Source organism: Nansenia antarctica, assembly GCF_963989245.1.
Source record: "Nansenia antarctica genome assembly, chromosome: 5".
Lineage (NCBI taxonomy): Eukaryota > Metazoa > Chordata > Actinopteri > Argentiniformes > Microstomatidae > Nansenia > Nansenia antarctica.
The window spans coordinates 70203036-70223586 of NC_137690.1; the positions used below are offsets into that span (position 1 = coordinate 70203036).

Consider the following 20551-nt stretch of genomic DNA (forward strand, 5'->3'; position numbering starts at 1 on the left):
CAACATGTTGATACGTAGTACTACTCAACTAAGCACAGAAAAGTCCTTCAGAGTACAGTTATAGGACAGTTATAGTAGGTTATAAGAGTAGTATAATATATTAAGAGGATGGGGGTATGTGGGAGAGGGCTAGTCCCGCCTACTTAGCAAAAAAAAAAAGAATCCTTGGACACTCCACAATGATTGATTATTATGGCAAGTCTCCAGTTCGCTGCTGCCTTTAGTTGCGCACGAGATTTCGCCTCTCTTAGATCAAAGGGTCTCCAGGAAAGGGGTGGTCCCGACCCGAGCAGGGGGATATATAGCGAGCCGTAATCTGTCCAAGTCAAAGGCAACAGCAGAGCAGAGACTTGACGGTAGCAGGAAAAAAAAAACTGCCCCGTAAGTCACATAGAAATTCACAAACAGCTGTTGCGTTTTCAGCAGAGGCAGAAAGAGTCACCAACGCTCCGAAGAGTTGGAATTTATTTACTGCTGATATTATAATTTTGAAATTTAGGTTCAGAATAAGGGAAATCAAAGAACATTAAACGGTTTTTGCACTGGATTCGTTTAATTTTTAGCCTTATTTTCGGGGCTTATACTTTGTGGAGATTTTTTAATTCCAGGACTGAGTGAACTAGAGTGGAAAGCACTTATACGGATTTTACTGCTTACTGCTTTCTGCTTCCACGCAGCAGAATCTCTCTTTCAGTTTTTAAGGATATGTCAGGATTTGACAGGGACATGATGTCGTTCTTGCGCGTTTCGTTGGGTTTGATCACCGCTCTGTGCCTGAGCGCGGCGCACGGCGCACGGGAGGAGAGCCCCGTGGTACCGGTCAGACACGGCGCATGGGAGGAGAGCACCGTGGTACCGGTCAGACTCCACTCACTACGGCCAGAAAGCGAACCTGAGCAGTGGCGGACACTCTCTGTGGAGGAGCGAGAAAAGGAGGCTGAGAAGCGGGTCTATCAGTTGGACGTATTTGGTGCACGCATGGTTTTGGAGCTGGAGCCGGACCATACCTTCCTGGCACCGGGGTTTGTGTTCCATGTAGTGGGCACCCCGGAGCCCTCGGAGGCGCAGCAGGAGTCTGACAGCGGAGGGTCCGAAGCTCGGTGCTTCTTTTCGGGCACCGTCAACGGGGAGGAGCGCTCTGCCGCTGCGCTCAACCTGTGCCACGGACTCAAAGGCGGATTCTATCTGAAAGGTGAAGAGTACTTCATCCAGCCCCAGAACACCAGCGACGCGCTGCCCAGGGAAGAGGATCTCCACACCATCCGTCGGAGAGGTCGGGGGTCTTTCGCAGAGGAGGGCAGCTCGAAATGCGGCGTCAACGAGGACGAGGACAGGGTGCCAGAGAACCAGGAGAAAAAAGAAGTGAACCGTGGAACCACTAACTCAGATCAGAATGGTATGTATTAACATTTGGCACATCGAAAAAACACATTTCACATGATTATTGTGTAGCCTATATCATGTGTGGAGTACTTGGACATAATACCAGCCGTGTCCTGACTGAGGCTCCAATTCTTGGAGAAGGGGGAACTTAATTTTGTTTTCCAAACTGCCCCCAACCACTAGGCTACTGTCCAAAATAGATATTTCTATTAACTATTAAATGTAACTGAGAACAGATTAATTAAGACTAAGATCAATGGTAAGAGTTACAAGTTAGTATTTTCACCGGCTATTTGTGTGGCCGTGTGAGCGCATCGGTGCACTGTGCACAGCTAGGGTTAATGGGGATTGGGCTCAGCAGCACTGACAGCATACGCAGGCAAAAGGAGGAGGAGGGGAGGTACATGTAGGCTCACAAAAAGGGAGGGGGGGGGGGGTAACCGAGGGAGGGAGGTACGGGGCCCGCGGTTGGTGAGACGTGTAAACTCGCCTCCTGGTACTGCTCGTTGCGCAGGCCAGCACCGTCAGACATTTTCCCAGGAAGGATTTTTTTTCCCCCCTTCTCACATAATTTCCCCCCAGAGAAGGTCAATTTAGGAATGTAGTCTTTTGGAGGAGGGGCGCTGGTGGTGTGACGCTGAGTCACTGGCAGCGCGAGCAGCTCCAGGCACATCCGGAGAGCTCAAGCTCGTTTTTAGTCAGAGGCTCCATTCTTCTCCCTCCCGAAAAAGACACATTCAAACATTCTGACACACATTCTGGGATATAGGGCATCCAATATCATTCACAACAAGCTCAAGACAACCTCACATTTCACCTACAAATTGCATATGTCTCTCCTCCTTGGAGACAGCCCCGACTAATCACTCTAAAACCAGGGAAGAATATTCGAGAAAGCCAATAATCAGGTGAGATGACCTGTCTGACCTCCTTCTTCTTTCCTTCATCCCCTCCCTCCATCCAGGTCACCACAGGTCCAAACGTTTCGTGTCCACCCCTCGCTTCGTGGAGATCATGCTGGTGGCCGACCAGTCCATGGCCGAGTTCCACGGGGCCGGCCTCAAGCCCTACCTGCTGACCATCATGGCGGTGGCCTCGCGCCTCTACCGCCACCACACCATCCACAACTCCATCAGCCTGGCCGTGGTGAAGCTCCTGGTGGTGTACGAGGAGGAGCACGGCCCCCAGGTGTCCGCCAACGCCGCACTCACCCTCAGGAACTTCTGCCAGTGGCAGCGGCAACACAACCCGCCCAGCGACCGGCACCCGGAGCACTACGACACGGCCGTGCTCTTCACCAAAACGGTACGTCAGGGTTAATCTACGTAAAAACATCGACTCCTCCATCTCCTCCACTGGTCGACCACTCACACTGCTTAGTACAGAGCCGCCGGCATGGGCTTTCTTAACTGAATACGACGCACAGTACAGTACACATTTGAATGGGAATGTATCGACAGTGATATCGGGGTCGACAGTTTCATCGTTGAGTCATTGGGAGGGAGGGCTTTGTTTGTCTGTAAAGTATGTAAAAAAAAAAGACTGCGAGGTTGGAAACCTCTTTTGCAGAGGGCCACCTCTCAGCAGTGTGTTTGACGGGTTTCTCTTCTCTCTCTAGGACCTGTGTGGGGCCCACTCCTGTGACACGCTGGGCATGGCGGACGTCGGCACGGTGTGTGACCCGGACAGGAGCTGCTCCATCGTCGAGGACGACGGCTTGCAGGCGGCGTTCACCGTGGCGCATGAACTGGGTAAGATTACCGTCCTCGTGAAACAACAAAACATCATTATCTGATACAAAAACACACGATTCATTCAACACACGCAACACCCCGCTCTTCTGTTCACATGTCAGTCCCGCTAACCTAGCATCTCTCTCCCTCCCTCGCTCCCTCGCTCCTCTCCTCCTCTAGGCCACGTGTTCAACATGCCCCACGACGATGCCAAGCAGTGCGCCGGCGTCAACGGGGAGCAGTGGGCCTCTCACATGATGGCCTCCACCCTGTCCAACCTGGACCAGCTTCAGCCCTGGTCGCCCTGCTCCGCCCTCATGATCACCTCCTTCCTGGACAACGGCCACGGCCAGTGTCTGCTGGACAAGCCCCACAAGGCCCAGGCGCTGCCCCAGACCCTGCCTGGCACCGTGTACGACGCCGACCGCCAGTGCCGCCTGACCTTCGGGGACGAGTCGCAGCACTGCCCGGACCTGAGCACCACCTGCGCCGCCCTGTGGTGCACCGTCACCACCACCAACGGCCTGCTGGTCTGCCAGACCAAGAACTTCCCCTGGGCCGACGGCACGTCGTGCGGATACGACAGCTTCTGCCTGGCGGGCCAGTGTCTGACCAAGAGCCAGGCCGCGCGTCACCAGGTGGGTCCCCCGACTTTGATGTACTACTACACTACAGTGTTTTGTTTATCAACGCTGTTGTCGAGCATAGACGCTAGGTTCGGGATTGTTATGTTATGTAGGACGATGTGAGTGTGGTGGCGGGTCGGTAGGTGTGTGTGCGTGTGACTCACGGTCGTGTCCTCTCCTGTTGCAGACGCCATTGGACGGGGCCTGGGGCGTGTGGGGGCCGTGGGGGGACTGCTCCCGGACCTGCGGGGGAGGGGTGCAGTACTCCTTCAGAGACTGTGATAACCCCCTGCCCAAAAATGGGGGCAAGTACTGCGAGGGAAAGAGGATCCAGTACCGTTCCTGCAACACAGAGGCCTGCCCAGACAACAACGGTAAGACAAAAGACCAAGAATCGATCACATCCATTTATTTTCGATCACATCCATTTATCCCTGGATATCGTGCACATACTTCTATAAATTACACAATATAAAATATTGTTTTGCTATACCGCAGGATCTACTGTACATGAAACATCCAAGGCGAAAGTTGAGCTAGTAGTGAACCTCAAACCTCTGTCTCACTCTCCGTTGCTCTCTCTCTCTCTCTGTGCAGGCCTTTCGTTTCGTGAGGAGCAGTGTCTGGCCCACAACGACATCTCCTCCGCAGTGTCGTTCGGCTCCGGAGATGGCGTGGAGTGGGTGCCCAAATACGCTGGCGTCTCGCCCAAAGACCGCTGCAAGTTGGTGTGCCGGGCCAAGGGCACTGGTTACTATTTCATCCTGAAACCCAAGGTGAGCCAATACCACCTTCTGTTTACATTACGTAGCTCAGTAACTAGTCTACATCACTATAGACAATAAACAAATGGAATGGAATGTATGGAATGGAATGGAATCCTCTCACAGTTTGTATTGGAGTGGGGGGTTTTTCCTCCACCCTGCCTGTGTAGACCTGTGTGAAGAAGGGGTCTTGAACTTGTAGTACAACAAGCCCCGAGGGCGTTGAGCCATTTTAGAGGTGTAACCGACTCTCTCTGTCTCTCTGCTGCCCCCAGGTGGCTGACGGCACACCGTGCAGCCCAGACTCCACCTCGTTGTGCGTGCAGGGCCAGTGTGTCAAGGCTGGCTGTGACCGCTTCATCGGCTCCAACCGACGCTTCGATAAGTGCGGCGTGTGCGGAGGCGATGGCTCCACCTGCAAGAAGGTGTCTGGATCACTGGACCGCGCAAGGTGAGAACATTAGAACATTAGAACATTACCCCCCCTAACATTATCCTGTTTTCTCTAAACCGGCTTGACCCATTTTTCGACTCGACTTCAACTCAAAATCCTATTAAACTGAGGATTTACATCGATTGACTCTCTACTAAATAACTGCCAACTGTCACTGTCACTTCTCAACTGTCACTTCTCAACTGTCACTTCTCAATTGTCACTTCTCAACCGGCGTCTCTATCTAACCCAGTCGAATACTCTAATTAAAGTATGATCGCTGCTTCTCGCCTGGCTTGGTCTGACCCTGGCGTTTCTCTGTCTCCTTCCTCTCAGGCCCGGTTACCAGGACGTTGTCACCATCCCCGCGGGCTCCACCCACCTGGACGTGAAGCAGCGCGCCCCCGGCGGCGGCCGCCACGACAACAGCTACCTGGCGGTGCGTCGCCAGGACGGCTCCTACCTGCTGAACGGCGACTACAAGCTGACCACGCTGGAGACGGACATCGCCATGCGCGGCGGCCTGATTCGCTACAGCGGCTCCTCCGCATCCCTGGAGCGCCTGCGCAGCTTCTCCCCGCTGCCCGAGGCCCTCACCATCCAGGTCCTCTCCGTGGGCGACTCCCCTCGCCCCCGCGTCAAATACAGCTACTTCGCCCCGCGGCCGGCCTCCTCGACACCGACCAACGGGGGGGGACGCAGGCCGTCCATCAACGCCATCCGGGAGCTGGGCGGCGCCGAGTGGACCCTGAGGGAGTGGGGGCCGTGCTCGCAGAGTTGCGGCGGGGGCGCGCAGCAGCGGGAGGTGCTGTGCCTGGACCCCCAGGGGCGGCCGTCCAGGGAGTGCCCGGAAGAGCTCAGGCCGCCGGGGTCTCGCCCCTGCGCCCCGCACCCCTGCCCGTCCTGGCTGCTGGGGGAGTGGTCGACGTGCTCCAAAAGCTGCGGCCGGGGGTTCCGCAAGCGCCCGCTGCGCTGCTTGGGTCACGACGGGCGTACGCTCGCCCACGAGAGCTGCGACCCCAAGAACAGGCCACGACCCCTACTGGACTTGTGCAACCAGGGTGTCTGCTAGGGGGGGTGTTGTTTAAAACATTCCCAACCCACCCAACCCCCCATCCCCTCTTCGTCCCCTTTGCCTGCTTGTTCCAAGAGGACAATCTAAAGACTGTTAATCTGACATGAGAATGTTTACGTCCTAAGCAGAGTGCTGCAGGTGTTATACGGGTCCGACGGGTCCACGGTGACAGACTGACGCCACCGACTGCGGACCAAATCGTCTCTCAGTGTGAAGGTGCTGCTGCCCCCCTGGCACTGCCCACCTAGAAACAACAACACAGACAGACTGGGCGCAGCTGCCAACCCCCCCCCGGCCTGGGGGCACAACGCTGGCACACTGTGCCCCCCCACCCACCCCCCCCACCCCCATCCTCCAGGGAAGAATGAATAGACATTTCTCTCTCGAAAAGCATGCTGCTTTAGGTGCCATTGTCATGCTTGTGTTCCTGTGTGTGTGTGTGTGTGTGTGTGTGTGTGTGTGTGTGTGCGTGTGTGTATATGTATGTGTATGTGTATGTGTGTTCGTCTGTCCTAGCTGGACTGGACAGACATCCAGGGGGTGGGATATAGCAGAGGTATAACTGTAGAGTTGGGTACCTCGGGGGGGGGGGGGGGGGGGGGGGGGTGAGGATGTTTCGTAACGTAATGAACGGTCTAACTGCAACACATTCCACTTAATGCCTCAGTGAGCGTTCCCCTTCCTGTTTGAAAGGGGCGGAAACAAAAGGATGTTCCGGAATCGTTATCGATCCCGCGTTCCCCCAATCCATCCGTTTTCTTCTCTTTTTTTTTTTCATCCTAAGCCTTTTCATCAGAGCTAAAACCTCATCGATGACGTCGTTGTCCATCTGCCATGCCTGCCTGCATTGGTTTGTGCTGCTACTCAAACATTTCCATAGTTCTCTTTTGGTCACCAATGCATCGAGGACACAGGACACATGTAATCTCAAAAGCCATTTCAGTCCCCCACCTATACTACACCCCAATGAGGGAATAAAGAGACCAAAGAGGTGTGTGAGCAAGTGTGTGTGTGTGTGTGTGTGTGTGTGTGTGTGTGTGTGTGCGCGTGTGTGTGTGCGCGTGTGTGTGTGCGTGTGTGTGTGTGTGTGTGCGTGTGTGTGTGTGTGCGTGTGTGTGCGTGTGTGTGTGTGTTTGCGAGTGTGTGGAGATATAGTGAGGGACTTCTCTCCTGCTACTACTTCATAAGTAAGTCTCTCCTGCCTTCTGGGAAGGTACGTTTTAATAATGAGGGTTTTTTTGTACAGAATATACAAACATTATTTATTTTTGTACAGCCTGTTAAATATAATCTTGTGGCTTTTTATTATTATTGTATTTTTATTTGTTGTTATTATTATTGAAATAACAGAAGGAAGTAGAGTATATAGAGTATTTATACAGTATTATATATATATGGTCCTAGGTTTATGAATAAAGTATCACGTTGACCTGTGCACTGCTGTTTCCTGTGTGGTGTCTTGGTACTAAAACAATTTACATAATGTGTGCACACACACACAAACACACACAGAAATATGGCTGTAATAAATTCATCTATGTATAATAAACTACGTAAAGTCTGTATATAAAATCATATATCTACGCCTGGGGAGAACCAGGACGGTCCATTCCATGCATTACAATGAGCCCGTTCTCCAATTTCTACCTCTCCTAGCCTCCCCCTGCTCACCATCTACACAATGTGCTTTGTAATGTGAGTGTAGTGCACATTTTAATCACGTGGTGGCAGTGTTTCCCAGGCCCCCGCTGGCTCGACCCTTGGACACAGAGGAAGTCATTACCCTCTAATTATGGGTGGATGAAGAAGATTCCTACCATCACTGTAATTTAGGTAACAACCAGAAGTAACAGCATAATGTGTCAGCAGATTGTGTAAACAACAGCTGGCCAAGCCTAGGGAAAAGAGTATTGTGTCTTCCTTCAAACGTAGCTGTTTTGTAGAACTCAGTGAAGTCTACATTTTACATTTTAACCATTTAGCAGATGCTTTTATCCAAAGCGACTTACAATTAGAGATGACAAGGACAGTTTCCCTGGTGTAACTTAGGGCTAAGTGCCTTACTCAAGGAACCTTCTGATCACCAGTCCAACTCACTATCCCCTAGGCCTGCCCCCACTATACTCCCAAAGATGATACATAGTTAAACGACTAACTTGACAGTGTAATGTTTGAGACACAAGGGGATGAATGGAATTGTCAACCACTTAAATTTACTTTGAAATTACATTAATAAAACATGACCACATTGAGGCCTAAACAGATGTATTTAATTTACTCAAAATGCCCTACTACACAAAGAGGCACTGCGTTTTGTGACGATGCCAATGGAGAATGCTCATTTTATTTATTGAGATTTTTATGGAATACAATTATAGTAATGTTGATAGTTTGACTTCAGTTTAGTTACGCTCATATGTTCCAGCCCTGAGGTGAAAGGCAAATAAATCCTACCAACACAAACCGTCCTGAATTCCCTGCCTAACATCTGAAGGCAATTATGAAATCGATTATCATACCGTGGGTGGCATTTCTGTAAAAAAAAAAAGAAAAAAAAGAGAGAGAGAGAAAAAAAAAGTGTTGTTGCCCAATAAGGGTTTATGATGGTAGCCCATGGTTTTTAAAGTAGGTATTATATACTGTATGTTTAGTTGGTATAAGTTTACTTATATTTCAAAAGTAGACTCAACTCAAAGAACTAAAAGCTTCACCGAGAGCTTTATGAATTACGAATATTTTCTGATATGAAGACAATTTCTCCCCCTCTCTGTTCCTTTTCCTCTCAAGATATCGTATAATTCGTGCTCTTGTATGAATATGGCGATTAAAAATAAATATCCTAGATTCAGGTTTCAAAACACTGAGAAAAATACTGAAAACACTGAAAACACAAAACACAGACAAAAGTATTGTTCTGATGTCAAATGTAGCATTCTAATTTAAATCAGAATGATCGTGAGGTCGCTGTATCCTCACACTGGGTAATAGGCCCTATGTGTCTCTTCTCTTTCATCTGAATGAATGAATGGTCTTTATTGTCATTGATATAGTACAGGTACCAAACAACGAAATTTGGGAGGGGGGGCTCCCCTGGTGCTAGGGAAAAAAAGAGCTGGTTTACATAAATAAAGGCTATGTACACTATCCACTATACTATACTATACAAATAAAACACTGTGCTGTACTCTATGCTATGCTATACCTATTCTAACATTTCCTATCTCTGAACCTTATGTACCCGAGGGTTGTCATATTGCACATAGTGTTATTGCATATTCATTTAAAGTGTCGCAGTTTGCAGGTTTGAAATGTTCACAGTTGTGTTTCAGTGTTGCACTTGATTACAATCTAGTAGCTGCCATCAAATTGTCTAGATTGTCCAGGGCCTAGAACCTAGGTCTTTGCTGTGTTCAGGGCCTGAATGGCCCTAGGGTAGAAGCTGTGGTCGTGATAGTGGGGGCGTTGGTGTTCTTGTTGGGGAGATGATGAGTGTGATCCTGGCAGTAGATCAGATCCATCCCTGCTGCTCCCACCACAGTCAACACAGTCAGGCCGCGGGGGAGGGGAAGCTGCTTTCGGGAGGAGACTAAAAAAAAAGGGAAGCGAGGAAAAACAGCGAGGGAGTAAATGAAACACTTTCCGAGATCAACTACACGTGGAACTGCATACTTTTTTGGATGGGGGAAAAAAAAAAGTTAACAGTTGCCATATCTCTATATATAACGGAGCCTATTCCCGACGTCGATGGGCTATAGCCCAACTTTCTTCTTATAAGGGTAAAACTTTTGGGACAACACAATAGAATTTGGACAGATCACGATTAGGGAAGAAGTATTTCGGGACGATCGGAGAGAGCGATCGGACTGATCGGGCTCCTTTGTTGGGCCATATCGATGGACATCAGGGCGATCGGCGCCTGGATCCCAGTGAGATAACGTCTGAACTCGGTATGGAAACTCTGGAGAGGAAAGTCACCCAGGCGGCGGGATGGAAACTACTGAGGGACACGCTGCTACTCTGTCTGTTCACCGGTAACATGTTCTTATTTGATCATATATCCCTTTACTGTCCTCATGTTTGCCGTCACTGTTCTGTTGGAAATCATTCATAATAATTAAGCCTGATATGAAAATGATCACAGAGAGAGGTAGGTAGCCTATTTTATTCTCACAGTAGTGAACTCATATTGCATGATCCATTGTGATCCAACTCGCCGACGTCTCAATAATTCAAGGCTCCGATCATGCCACGGAGGGAAGTCGACTCCGGTGGAACTGATATTTCCACAATACTTAGAAAATTGGTGTGTAATTTCAGGGGATACTTAATTGGATTAGGCGAAGTAAGATAAAGTTTTAGAGTTAAAGGGGGGAAATGTAGCCTACTATCCCACCATGAGTAGCCTATACCTTTATTGGACTACACATAATATGACTCACTTAAAATCATAAATTATGTTTACATTATTTACATCATTTGCAAAAAAAGAACCCAATATTGAATCGTCAACACCCTGTCCCTGTAAATTGGAGATTGTGGGTAGCCATGGCTTGGCTCTGAAGGTTGATGTAGAACTATAATAGTGCCATTGTCCCCCGGCGTGTAGGGGAACAAGACCAGGAGGTGAGGGGCTACACCTCCCTGGACCACCCATAGTGCCAGACTACTACCCGTTGAAGTTGTCACACTCATTCAGTTATTTGTATTATGTCTACATGGGCTATAATTACCACAGGTTGATCTTTTCTGGGTTGTCATCCCTGACACACACAAACACAGTATTTGATGCAGTGTCTGGGATGTGGGGGTTGAGGGCACACACACACACACACACACACACACACACACACACACAGAGCATGAAGAGAGTCTATTTTCTTATTTTAAGTGCTCACGCCTCCATACTGTCCAAATCTACCAGCATTCTACCAGCATTCTACCATTCTACCATTCTACCATTCTACCAGCATTCTATCATTCTACCATTCTACCATTCTACCAACATTCTACCATTCTACCATTCTACCAGCATTCTATCATTCTACCATTCTACCATTCTACCATTCTACCATTCTACCAGCATTCTATCATTCTACCATTCTACCATTCTACCATTCTACCATTCTACCAGCATTCTACCAGCAAATCTACCAGCATTCTCCATTCTAGGCTGGAGCTGTGACCTTCGTCACTCCACACCATTATCTTTGTTGCACTCATACTCCCCCCCCACCCTTCCCAGGTCCCACCAAGGCTACCAAACCACAGTGAGAACCATGGCGCCCAACGGGACACACTTCAGAAAGAGGCCGTTGCGTGTTCAGACTAGTACAAGGAGAACAGCAAGGTTTAGTCAGCTAACTGTAAACTGTAAAGTCTATGGCTGCAGGCCTTTGTAGTGGATACTGAAGCCTCAAATGATAGCCTAAATGTGTTCTGTGTGTATGGGTTCAGTTTTATACCCTCACAGTATGTAGTTGACTCTTGTCATGTAAGCTATGCAATGCCTGGGCCTGGCGTCTGCAACGTGATCTCAAGCAGGCAGATAGGCTACTGTATGCTGTTGAACTATTGAAATTAACGTTGACGATTACCTGCTCTGTCGTTGGCGCGTTTTTGGGTTTATCGGGTTTACTTAGAAGGGGTGAACTGTATTCTATTTTTGGTTGTTTATGAAATAAACAAAAGCACAGAAGCTCAAAAGCACTCTAAGGTGACTCTTTAAAAGCCTCAATTAGACTGACATTTACATATTCCAAAAGGCTGAATGTGCTATGAACACTGAAGACAAAAAAAGCCATTTTGCATTTTGTACTGATAATAACTGATGCGAAAATGTAATACTTTATTTTAGTGAACAAATAAGGCACTAATTTGTAGGTTTTACTGTACATGTCTTTTTATACAGCCCCTCAAGACACCTCACCACACATACCCACGTAATAATGTTATTGGCTTTGAGGTTAGGGAGGCTAGCCAGTTACCCTAAGGTTGCTAGTTCAATCCCCGGATGTACTGATTTTTACTGCCAAGTATATTATTTGCACATACAGGAAATTGACTTGGTGTGTTCGGTGCATGACTTATAACATGAAGATAAGAAAAAACACAAAAGATCGTAGATAGCAGGGATCTTCTGGTGAATCGGCGTATCATGCTTTCATCCGTTCCAAATTTGGATGTTTGTCGACAGCATTGTCTAACTCCTCTCTCTTGCTTCCATTGTCATAGTCAGTGTGACCCTTTGGTTTCAAACACTGGTCTTTCTGCACACACACCGCAACACTTACGCCTTACACAAGTATCCAGACCTCAAGCAAGGTAATCATCATGTGAGCGTGATTCCAAACCGCCGCCCTTCCAACAGCAGGATGTGTGTGTGTGTCTGCAGGAAGCAGCGAGGCCCAGTGTGATGGATGTGTGGAGTACTGCTGCGACGGCACGCCCCCCTTCTGCTGCTCCTACTACGCCTATGTAGGGGATGTTCTCTCGTAAGTATGCACACACACACACACACACACACACACACACACACACACTGTTTAAACACACACTGTTTACACACACACACACACACACAGGGCCAAGACTGACTACACTGACAACAGGTACACACACACACATACGTATATACACACATACACACATACATATACACACACACACACACCCCCCCCCTCTCTCTCTCTCTCTCTCTCTCTAACCAACCCACCCACCACCTGCTCTGTCCTGTTGTTTATGGACCCTCTGAGATGACCTTTGACCCAAGACAGCTGTCCCCTCCTCACACTCTTTCTGTCCCTACCAGCCTGTTAGAGAGAGTTTACTCTACCACATTTTGGGCAAATTTTTATTTAAATAATTACGTTAATTTACGTTCGGCCTAAAGCAGTTCCCAGCTTTCCCTAGCTGTCAAAATTGATTTGAGGGCATCCTCTCTCTCTCTCTCTCTCTCTCTCTCTCTCTCTCTCTCTCACACACACACACGACTGAGTCTCGTTGTCAGATGTTTTAGGGCGTCTCAATGGTACAGACATGTTTGGCCAGGTGTCTGTTAAAAGCCGTGGGTCACACCTTTTTTCCTCACCCCTGGGGTGCCCGCTTAACACGTGTGTGTGTGTGTGTGTGTGTGTGTGTGTGTGTGTGTGTGTGTGTGTGTGTGTTGCAGGGGCACAGCGATCTCTGGGATTGTGTTCGGTGTTGTGTTTCTGATGGGTGCGGTTGCGGCCTTCTTTCTGTGTGTGTGCATGTGCGTGAAGAACGGGAGAGGTGCGCGAGTGGGCGTGTTCAGCACCTCCTACATCAACACTGTGACGCAGGGCTACCCAGGTAAACACCGTTACCACTGCTCTCTCCCATCCCAACCGTTCACTTGCTGTTCAGTGATTCAGCCACTAGAGGGCGCTGCTTCTCTACTCAAGACCACCTCAAACAAGGCCGTCTGCTGAGTACAAATTCTCTCATCACTCAGTCTCTCTGGCCTCATTAAAACTGCTGTAATGTCACGACTTAAGTCTGTTTGGTGTTTTTTTTTTTTAAAGACTTAATCATCATCATCATCAACAACAACTGTAAAACCATCCAACAACTGAAAAACAACGATATAAAAACAACGTCTCTCTCTCTCTGTGTTTCATCTCTCCTCCTCTCCCAGGACCCCCACCACCCTACAGCTATGACTATGAGATGTACCCCTCGGCCCTGCGGCCCCCACCGTACACCCCAACACCGCCCAGCTCGGCCAGCTACTCCCCTCCCCCTCCCTACCCAGGATGCAGCGAGCCACTCAGACATTCTGCGAAGGTCCGATGAAGAATTTTTTCCCGACGTGGCTACTCGACCTTTCCTGAGAGGCTCGAGAGACGGATAACGGATTATACGTACTGAACAGTGTTCTTCCGCGAGAAAAGATGAGACTGCACTCACTCACTGCCATCTGTTGACCCTCTGTGTGTGGAGTGACTAAGGGGTGGAGATGTGGGAAAGACCACTATCTATGACCATGTCCTTTTGGAAGGGTGGATCAGACCAACTGATGAGCATTTCTTCTTTTTTGGGGGGTGGGGTGGGGGGAGGGGGGGTGAAGAAAACCATCTGAACATGGCACGAGGGGCATAGCTACTACTAATCTCACGTTTTGTGTGAACTAGGTAATGTTCTCTCAGAGAGAGATGCCTGTAAGATATGCTTTCTTCAAGCCTGGGCTCTTCCCTTCTCTTGTTTATTGGAGTGTGTGATAGTATTGATTTTTACCGTAGAGGAAGCATGGTAAAGAGAGGGAGGTAATCAGTCTGTGCACAGTGGAAAAAAACAAAAAACAAACGGGTCCAGACCTGTTCTGGGGGAATGAGTCATGGGTTCATAACAATTTGTCAATTGTATTAAGTCCATATCTTTAATGTTGTTGCTCTGTATGATGTTACCATGGATGTGTGCAGGATTAAAGTTAAGTTAATGTGAAGTGAGTGAGTGAATCATCGTTTTGCAATATGTATGTGTTTTGTAATCGATATTCAGAAGGTGCAATCTGCATTCTTATTAACAGGAAGACTCTTATCAGACACGGGTAGATTAATAGATGAAATAGTGTGTGTGTGTGTGTGTGTGTGTGTGTGTGTGTGAGAGAGAGAGAGAAAGGGTATTTGTGAGTTGTTTTTGCTCTCCAACAGTAGTACAAATTGTCCAGCTCAGAGAGGATCATGTCTGGGTCAATTGTGTCCCACATTCAAGCAGAAATAAGCTTTTGCAGGAAGCTCAGAGGTCCTGTTCATACTCAATATGCTGCAGTCGGAATTGGAAATTGCGAGGCGAATCAGACCTATTATTGAAAAAAGCAATTTTCTTGTTGCTTCAGATCTCCTGCTATTGATATGATCTGATTTCTGCAGACAAGCTCGGGATTTGTCAGCCAAGGGAATATATATTACCCCTGTCCTATCATTTATGCCAATGATTAGGACGCTCGCTTGCCTGATGTTTGAAATTCCAGAAGATACTTGTTCTAAGCCTACATCTAAGATTACAACTAATATTTTTGGAGCCAGTAATTACTTACTTAGTGACAATTGTTGGCTGGCTTGTTATTGGCACGCCTCACATGGCTTCACAGTTCCCATGGAAGCAGAGCTGAAATAAGATTTGTTTACGTAGATTTCTGCCAAAGATGTCTTCCCTTTAAAAATCTAATTTCATCGAATGAACTTGGCCAGCAGCAGTATGTTCTAAATTCAACATGTAATTGAACGGACGGTTCAACAAAGGTATCTAGTTATCGTTTATTAAGGTGGTGTAAAGGATTACATTATAATTATTTAAGTAAGTAAGAGTGGTCATTACAATTACGGTATTGACATTGGAATAGAAAAGCCTATAAGATTTCACCTTAACTTTTCACCTATCAATGGTAACATAAAGGAAAACCAGCCAAATTGGACAATTTGGTAACCTATTTCATGGCATTTCATAGTGCATGACACACAGGTTTGCCATGTGATTACCTTCTGGTTAGGTCTCTCTGTCAAATTCTCTTCTATTGCCTACAAACTAGGGGTGGTTGCCAACCTGACAAATGTGTCTATGTGGATGTGGTCGAGCGGCGGGATGGCCAGACTAGTTCAGAGATGGCCAGACAATCCAGAACGTGGCACACAGCTCACCAGTAACCTATTTCATGGCATTTCATAGTGCATGACACACAGGTTTGCCATGTGATTACCTTCTGGTTAGGTCTCTCTGTCAAATTCTCTTCTATTGCCTACAAACTAGGGGTGGTTGCCAACCTGACAAATGTGTCTATGTGGATGTGGTCGAGCGGCGGGATGGCCAGACTAGTTCAGAGATGGCCAGACAATCCAGAACGTGGCACACAGCTCAACCAGATGCTGATACTTTTGAATACTTTTGTGTGTGTGCATGTGTGTGTGTGTGTGTGTGTGTGTGTGAGAGAGAGAGAGAGAGAGACACAGAGAGAGAGAGAGAGAGTGTGTGAGAGGAGAGAGAGAGAGAGAGAGAGAGAGAGAGAGAGAGAGAGAGAGAGAGAGAGAGAGAGAGACACACACACACACACACACACAGAGAGACACACACACACACACACACACACACACACAGAGAGAGAGAGAGAGAGAGAGAGAGAGAGAGAGAGAGAGAGAGAGAAGAGACACACACACAGAGAGAGAGAGACACACACAGAGAGAGAGAGAGAGAGAGAGAGAGAGAGAGAGAGAGAGAGAGAATACAGAGAGAGAGACCCCCCCCCCCCTCCCCTACCCCCACCCACCCCGGTCAGGTGATCCACCGCCCCAGCAGCTGTGCAGCCTCGGTATCATTCTCCATCAACTAGTCAGCAGCGCACAGACACACACACAGACCAGCCCAGGACACAAACACACACCGGACGGATAATCAACCCCAGACGCACCGCACATAGGACGCGTTGTGACACTAGTACGGCATGGGGGACCGTATGGCTTTGATGCTGTTGGTAGTGGTGGCGGTGGTGACCTCGGCACTAGCTGTGGAGGTAAGAAAATGGGAAAATGGCAATGTGCTCACCATGCTATTCCTCTTCTCTCCCGTGGCTCTTGCGGAGGGAGAGAGAGAGTACAGAGAGTATCGAGGCTATTCGGAAAATGCCGAACCCAACAGGGGCTTATTACGCATGAAGGGCTGTGCATTTTAGCCTACACGTCTGAATATATCATGATCAACTTCTTCAGACTAAAACGATGGATCTAGAATGTTATATTTTCTAGGAGGTTAAACCCCGTGGAAAATTGTGTTCTCGTTCGTCCGGTGCGTTGTCACTCCATGTTCGTCATTGCTTGCGTAGTTTGTAGCCAAACTATGCGTAATTTTGTTTCCAAAAGACATGTTTATAGGCTATATACATCGTTATGTTAGTTTTGGAATAGAGAGGAAGATGGATCGGTCATCCCAAAAGATGACTGATTAATTCGTAGGCTTTAAAACGAACGTGATTTACAGCTTAGTCAGAGTTATTCCATTTGCTTTCATCTCCTACCGATGTTGACTGCGTGATGTTTATAAATAACCAAATGTTATGACCAGTTGAAAGAGTGTTTTTTTTGTTTGTTATTTCAACAACTTGTGTAGTCCCTTTTTTGATGCCTCCAGGCTATATTTGAGGTGGTGGGCGTGTTTGAAAATAAAAAAAATCTATTTATACCCTTTCCTCTTAATAACTTGATTGTAAAACGGGACAGGTCTAACTGCGTAGGCGACACCCCAAACATATAGTTGCGCCTTTGAATTGAATTAGAGAATAATATAGCAATGACCCCCCCCCTCGTCAACATGTTTCATGAGGATAAAGAGAGCAGAATGTAAGATGGCGGCTGTGAGGCACTGCAGCATTCCATCCACACAGGCTCGGACACACAGGGACACAATGTGTTCCCTTTTCAATAGTCACATAGATTTAACTGTCTTACCTGTTTCCCTCTCATATGATTTAGACTATACCAGACCGATAAATACCCTGAAAAAATACCCTCTGAAATATTTGAGAGATAGATAGAAGATCAATGGACATGTTTGGATTTGGGATGTTGGGATGTGTTGCATTACCGCTTGACATCCCATCTTTCAGGCACTGTCTGTCTGTTCCATGTCGGTATTGTGTGGCCTTGTAGTTCTAAACACAACAACAACGGTCCTCTGTGAACCACATTCAGACACACAGTCTTTACAGAGAAGACAAACGAGAGATACGCAGTCATCATTGCGGCCCAGATGCAACATTCACGGGTCTGTGGGAACTGCGGTGTGTGTGTGTGTGTGTGTGTGTGTGTGTCCTTGGGAAGCGTTCGTCAATTCGTTCTGAGGGCGCCGGGGCGCACACTGGGTTCGACGTCATAAAGGGACCGAGGCGTTTGATTGGAACGGAGGCATTCCGCGAGTGCTGATCGGGTCTCCACAGCGAATTGACGAACGCAGCCCCTTGTAACAAACGTTGCCGTAGCAGGTAGCAGGATACATTTGATACGGGTGCTACTTTGTAACAGGTCGATAATCCGAACAACAGCCATTACTCACAGTTTTCTGTTACATTCCTTTGTTCCTTTGCTGTCTAGCCTACAGGAAGCTTTGACGCCCTATACGCCATAACTTATTTTATTTTATTTTTATTGATTACTGATTTATTGTTGTTGAATGCAGGAGGATACAGTGCATTCATGTAGGCTGATACTGTAATTATACAGGTAAAGGTACCGATATGTGGTTCTCAACAGAGTGACTACGTAAGTGGGGGTCTTTACAAACTAACCAATGCATTGTCAATGACAAAAAGCAGAGATTATGTTCATTAGCTCGATGTTGAGAATCAATTATGCACCATACATGCGTCATACGTCGAAGCTTTATTTAGATACTTGGGGGTGAATTGACCCCTTGTGCTCTGCTCTCTACAGATCCCAGCAGACCGTCCTCTAGGCTACTTCCAGCAGGCTTTTTATTGTCAAGCGTGGGAGACGGATTCCAGTCTTTGTGTGTTTCCCCATCCTTGGGAAATTGGTTAGGGGACCAATGGAGGCACTCTGTCAATGCACTGCAATCATTCAGCCCAAGGCAACAGCCTCCCCCCACCTCCCCACCCCCCACAACACCCCGTCATTGCACATTATGCCTGTTGTTCACCCGTTGTATCCGTTTGGCATCCTCCACTGCTCATACTGCAGTCCCTCCTTCCCTTTAATAAAGCGCCGGTTGCTTTAGCCCCCCCACAATTTAGCCCCACCTCACAGGTTGCTGCTGCTGCTTTACCCCTGGTAATAACCCAGGTAAGCAGGGTTGCTGCGTGTCCCTGTCGTGGTTGTCTCTGTTCCTCCTGTCAGTTGCTCTCCTCCATTTTGAGTCCTTTCATGTTTTTTGTCTTTGTGCCTCTCCTTTCTGCCTACCAGACAGGAATGCATGCCGGCCCTTTTTATAGCTTCTCATGTAGCATTTTTTTTGGCGTTGTCGTGGTTTGTTGTCGTTCTTGTCCTCCCCGTCTCTCTCTCTCTGTCTCTCTGTCTCTCTCTCTCTCTCTCTCTCTCTCTCTCTCTCTCTCTCTCTCTCTCTCTCTCTCTCTCTCTCTCTCTCTCTGTCTGTCTGTCTGTCTCTCTCTCTGTCTGTCTCTCTCTCGTCCCCACCACTGTTATCCCCCCTTTAAGTGTTTGTCTGGAAAGGTCACATCCCCTTTAATGGAATGGTAGGCATCCGGGGGGGGGGGGGGGGGAGCTGATCTCAGTGAAAACATACCACTGCGGTGAAAGGCCCGCTTTGTGCGCTGCTGTAACCTGGCCCCCCCTCGGCAGATAGCACGGAGAGCTAAACCACCCGGTGCTGCTAAGCGGTAAAAGACGACCCAGTAGGTGTGTAGAGAGAGAGCCACGTTCACTTCACACTTCACACAGGCACTTAACGGCATTGCCACAGGCTCGACCGCGAAACGAGAGCAACCGCTTCCCACCGTCCGTCCCTCGCCTAACGAGGATCAATCCGCTCTACGTGCAGATGATGTTCCCCCGGTGTGTCAGCTGCACGGCAACGACCCCGCCGCCCGCCGCTGTACTGTATACACAGGATGTCACGGCTTAATCCCATGTGTCACGGACATGGTGAGAGCTCTTGCGAAAAGCACGGCGGTCGGCGGATCATGTGTCCTTCGGGAGAGGGGGGGGAGGCGGGGGCGAGCGTGTTATGACCTTCAATCATGCCTACACATGACCTGAGAACGTGCTTCTGTATGTTTCTACGACGACGACGGAACTACGGACAAAAGAGTTCCGGCCCATCCCAGCGGAGCAGTAATTAAGCTGTTGTTGTGATTTCGGCGAGGCTCGTTAGCTAGGCGCTGCCTGCCGGTGCGAGCGCAGACGTGCCTTCACATCAGAGGGAGCAGCGGAGAGGAAGCGGGCTGCCAGCTCTCTGATGCCATGTGACGCACGGGGATGTGACGGGCGACGGCGGCTCCGCTCGCTGCGGTCGGTCGGTCTGGGCGTCACATGGACACGCGTGCATCACCGCCGGTCTGACGGAAATATGTCTCTGACACACACGCACGCACTCACATATGTCTCTGACACACACGCACGCACTTACACACAGACTAGACCCACACACACACCCACCCACCCACCCACCCACACAGACTAGACCTACACACACACACACCCGCACACACAGACTAGACCTACACACACACACACACGCACTTACACACAGACTAGACCTACACACACACACACACACACACACACCCGCACACACAGACTAGACCTACACACACACACACACACACACACACACACACACACACAGACTAGACCTACACACACACACAGACTAGACCTACACACACACACACACCCACACACACACAGACTAGACCTACACACACACACACACACATACTAGACCTACACAAACACACACACACACACACGCACTTACACACAGACTAGACCGACACACACACACACAGACTAGACCTACACACACCTACACACACACACACACACACACACACAAAC

The 20551-nt window shown here is 48.5% G+C and overlaps 3 protein-coding genes across 3 annotated transcripts in view; all 3 read left to right on the forward strand.

Annotated features, from left to right (window-relative positions):
- Positions 1-726: 726 nt before the first annotated feature.
- Positions 727-6011, forward strand: adamts1 (ADAM metallopeptidase with thrombospondin type 1 motif, 1; the record flags this gene model as incomplete). The annotated part of the gene is made up of 8 exons (XM_080532547.1): positions 727-1396; positions 2348-2688; positions 3002-3134; positions 3297-3754; positions 3930-4116; positions 4340-4518; positions 4782-4957; positions 5276-6011. The coding sequence occupies 8 exons, from the start codon at positions 727-729 to the stop codon at positions 6009-6011; spliced, it is 2880 nt and encodes a 959-aa protein (XP_080388673.1).
- A 3952-nt stretch (positions 6012-9963) lies between these two features.
- cyyr1 (cysteine/tyrosine-rich 1) lies at positions 9964-13826 on the forward strand (the record flags this gene model as incomplete). The annotated part of the gene is made up of 4 exons (XM_080531904.1): positions 9964-10045; positions 12406-12505; positions 13183-13343; positions 13669-13826. 4 exons carry the CDS (start codon positions 9964-9966, stop codon positions 13824-13826), a joined length of 501 nt encoding a protein of 166 aa, XP_080388030.1.
- A 2586-nt stretch (positions 13827-16412) lies between these two features.
- The window catches only part of appa (amyloid beta (A4) precursor protein a), a 33369-nt gene continuing 29230 nt past the window's right edge, over positions 16413-20551 (forward strand). The window contains exon 1 of the mRNA XM_080530987.1: positions 16413-16536. Within this exon, the coding sequence (XP_080387113.1) occupies positions 16468-16536 (69 nt within the window). The 5' untranslated portion in view covers positions 16413-16467. The remainder of the gene's footprint in view (positions 16537-20551) is intronic.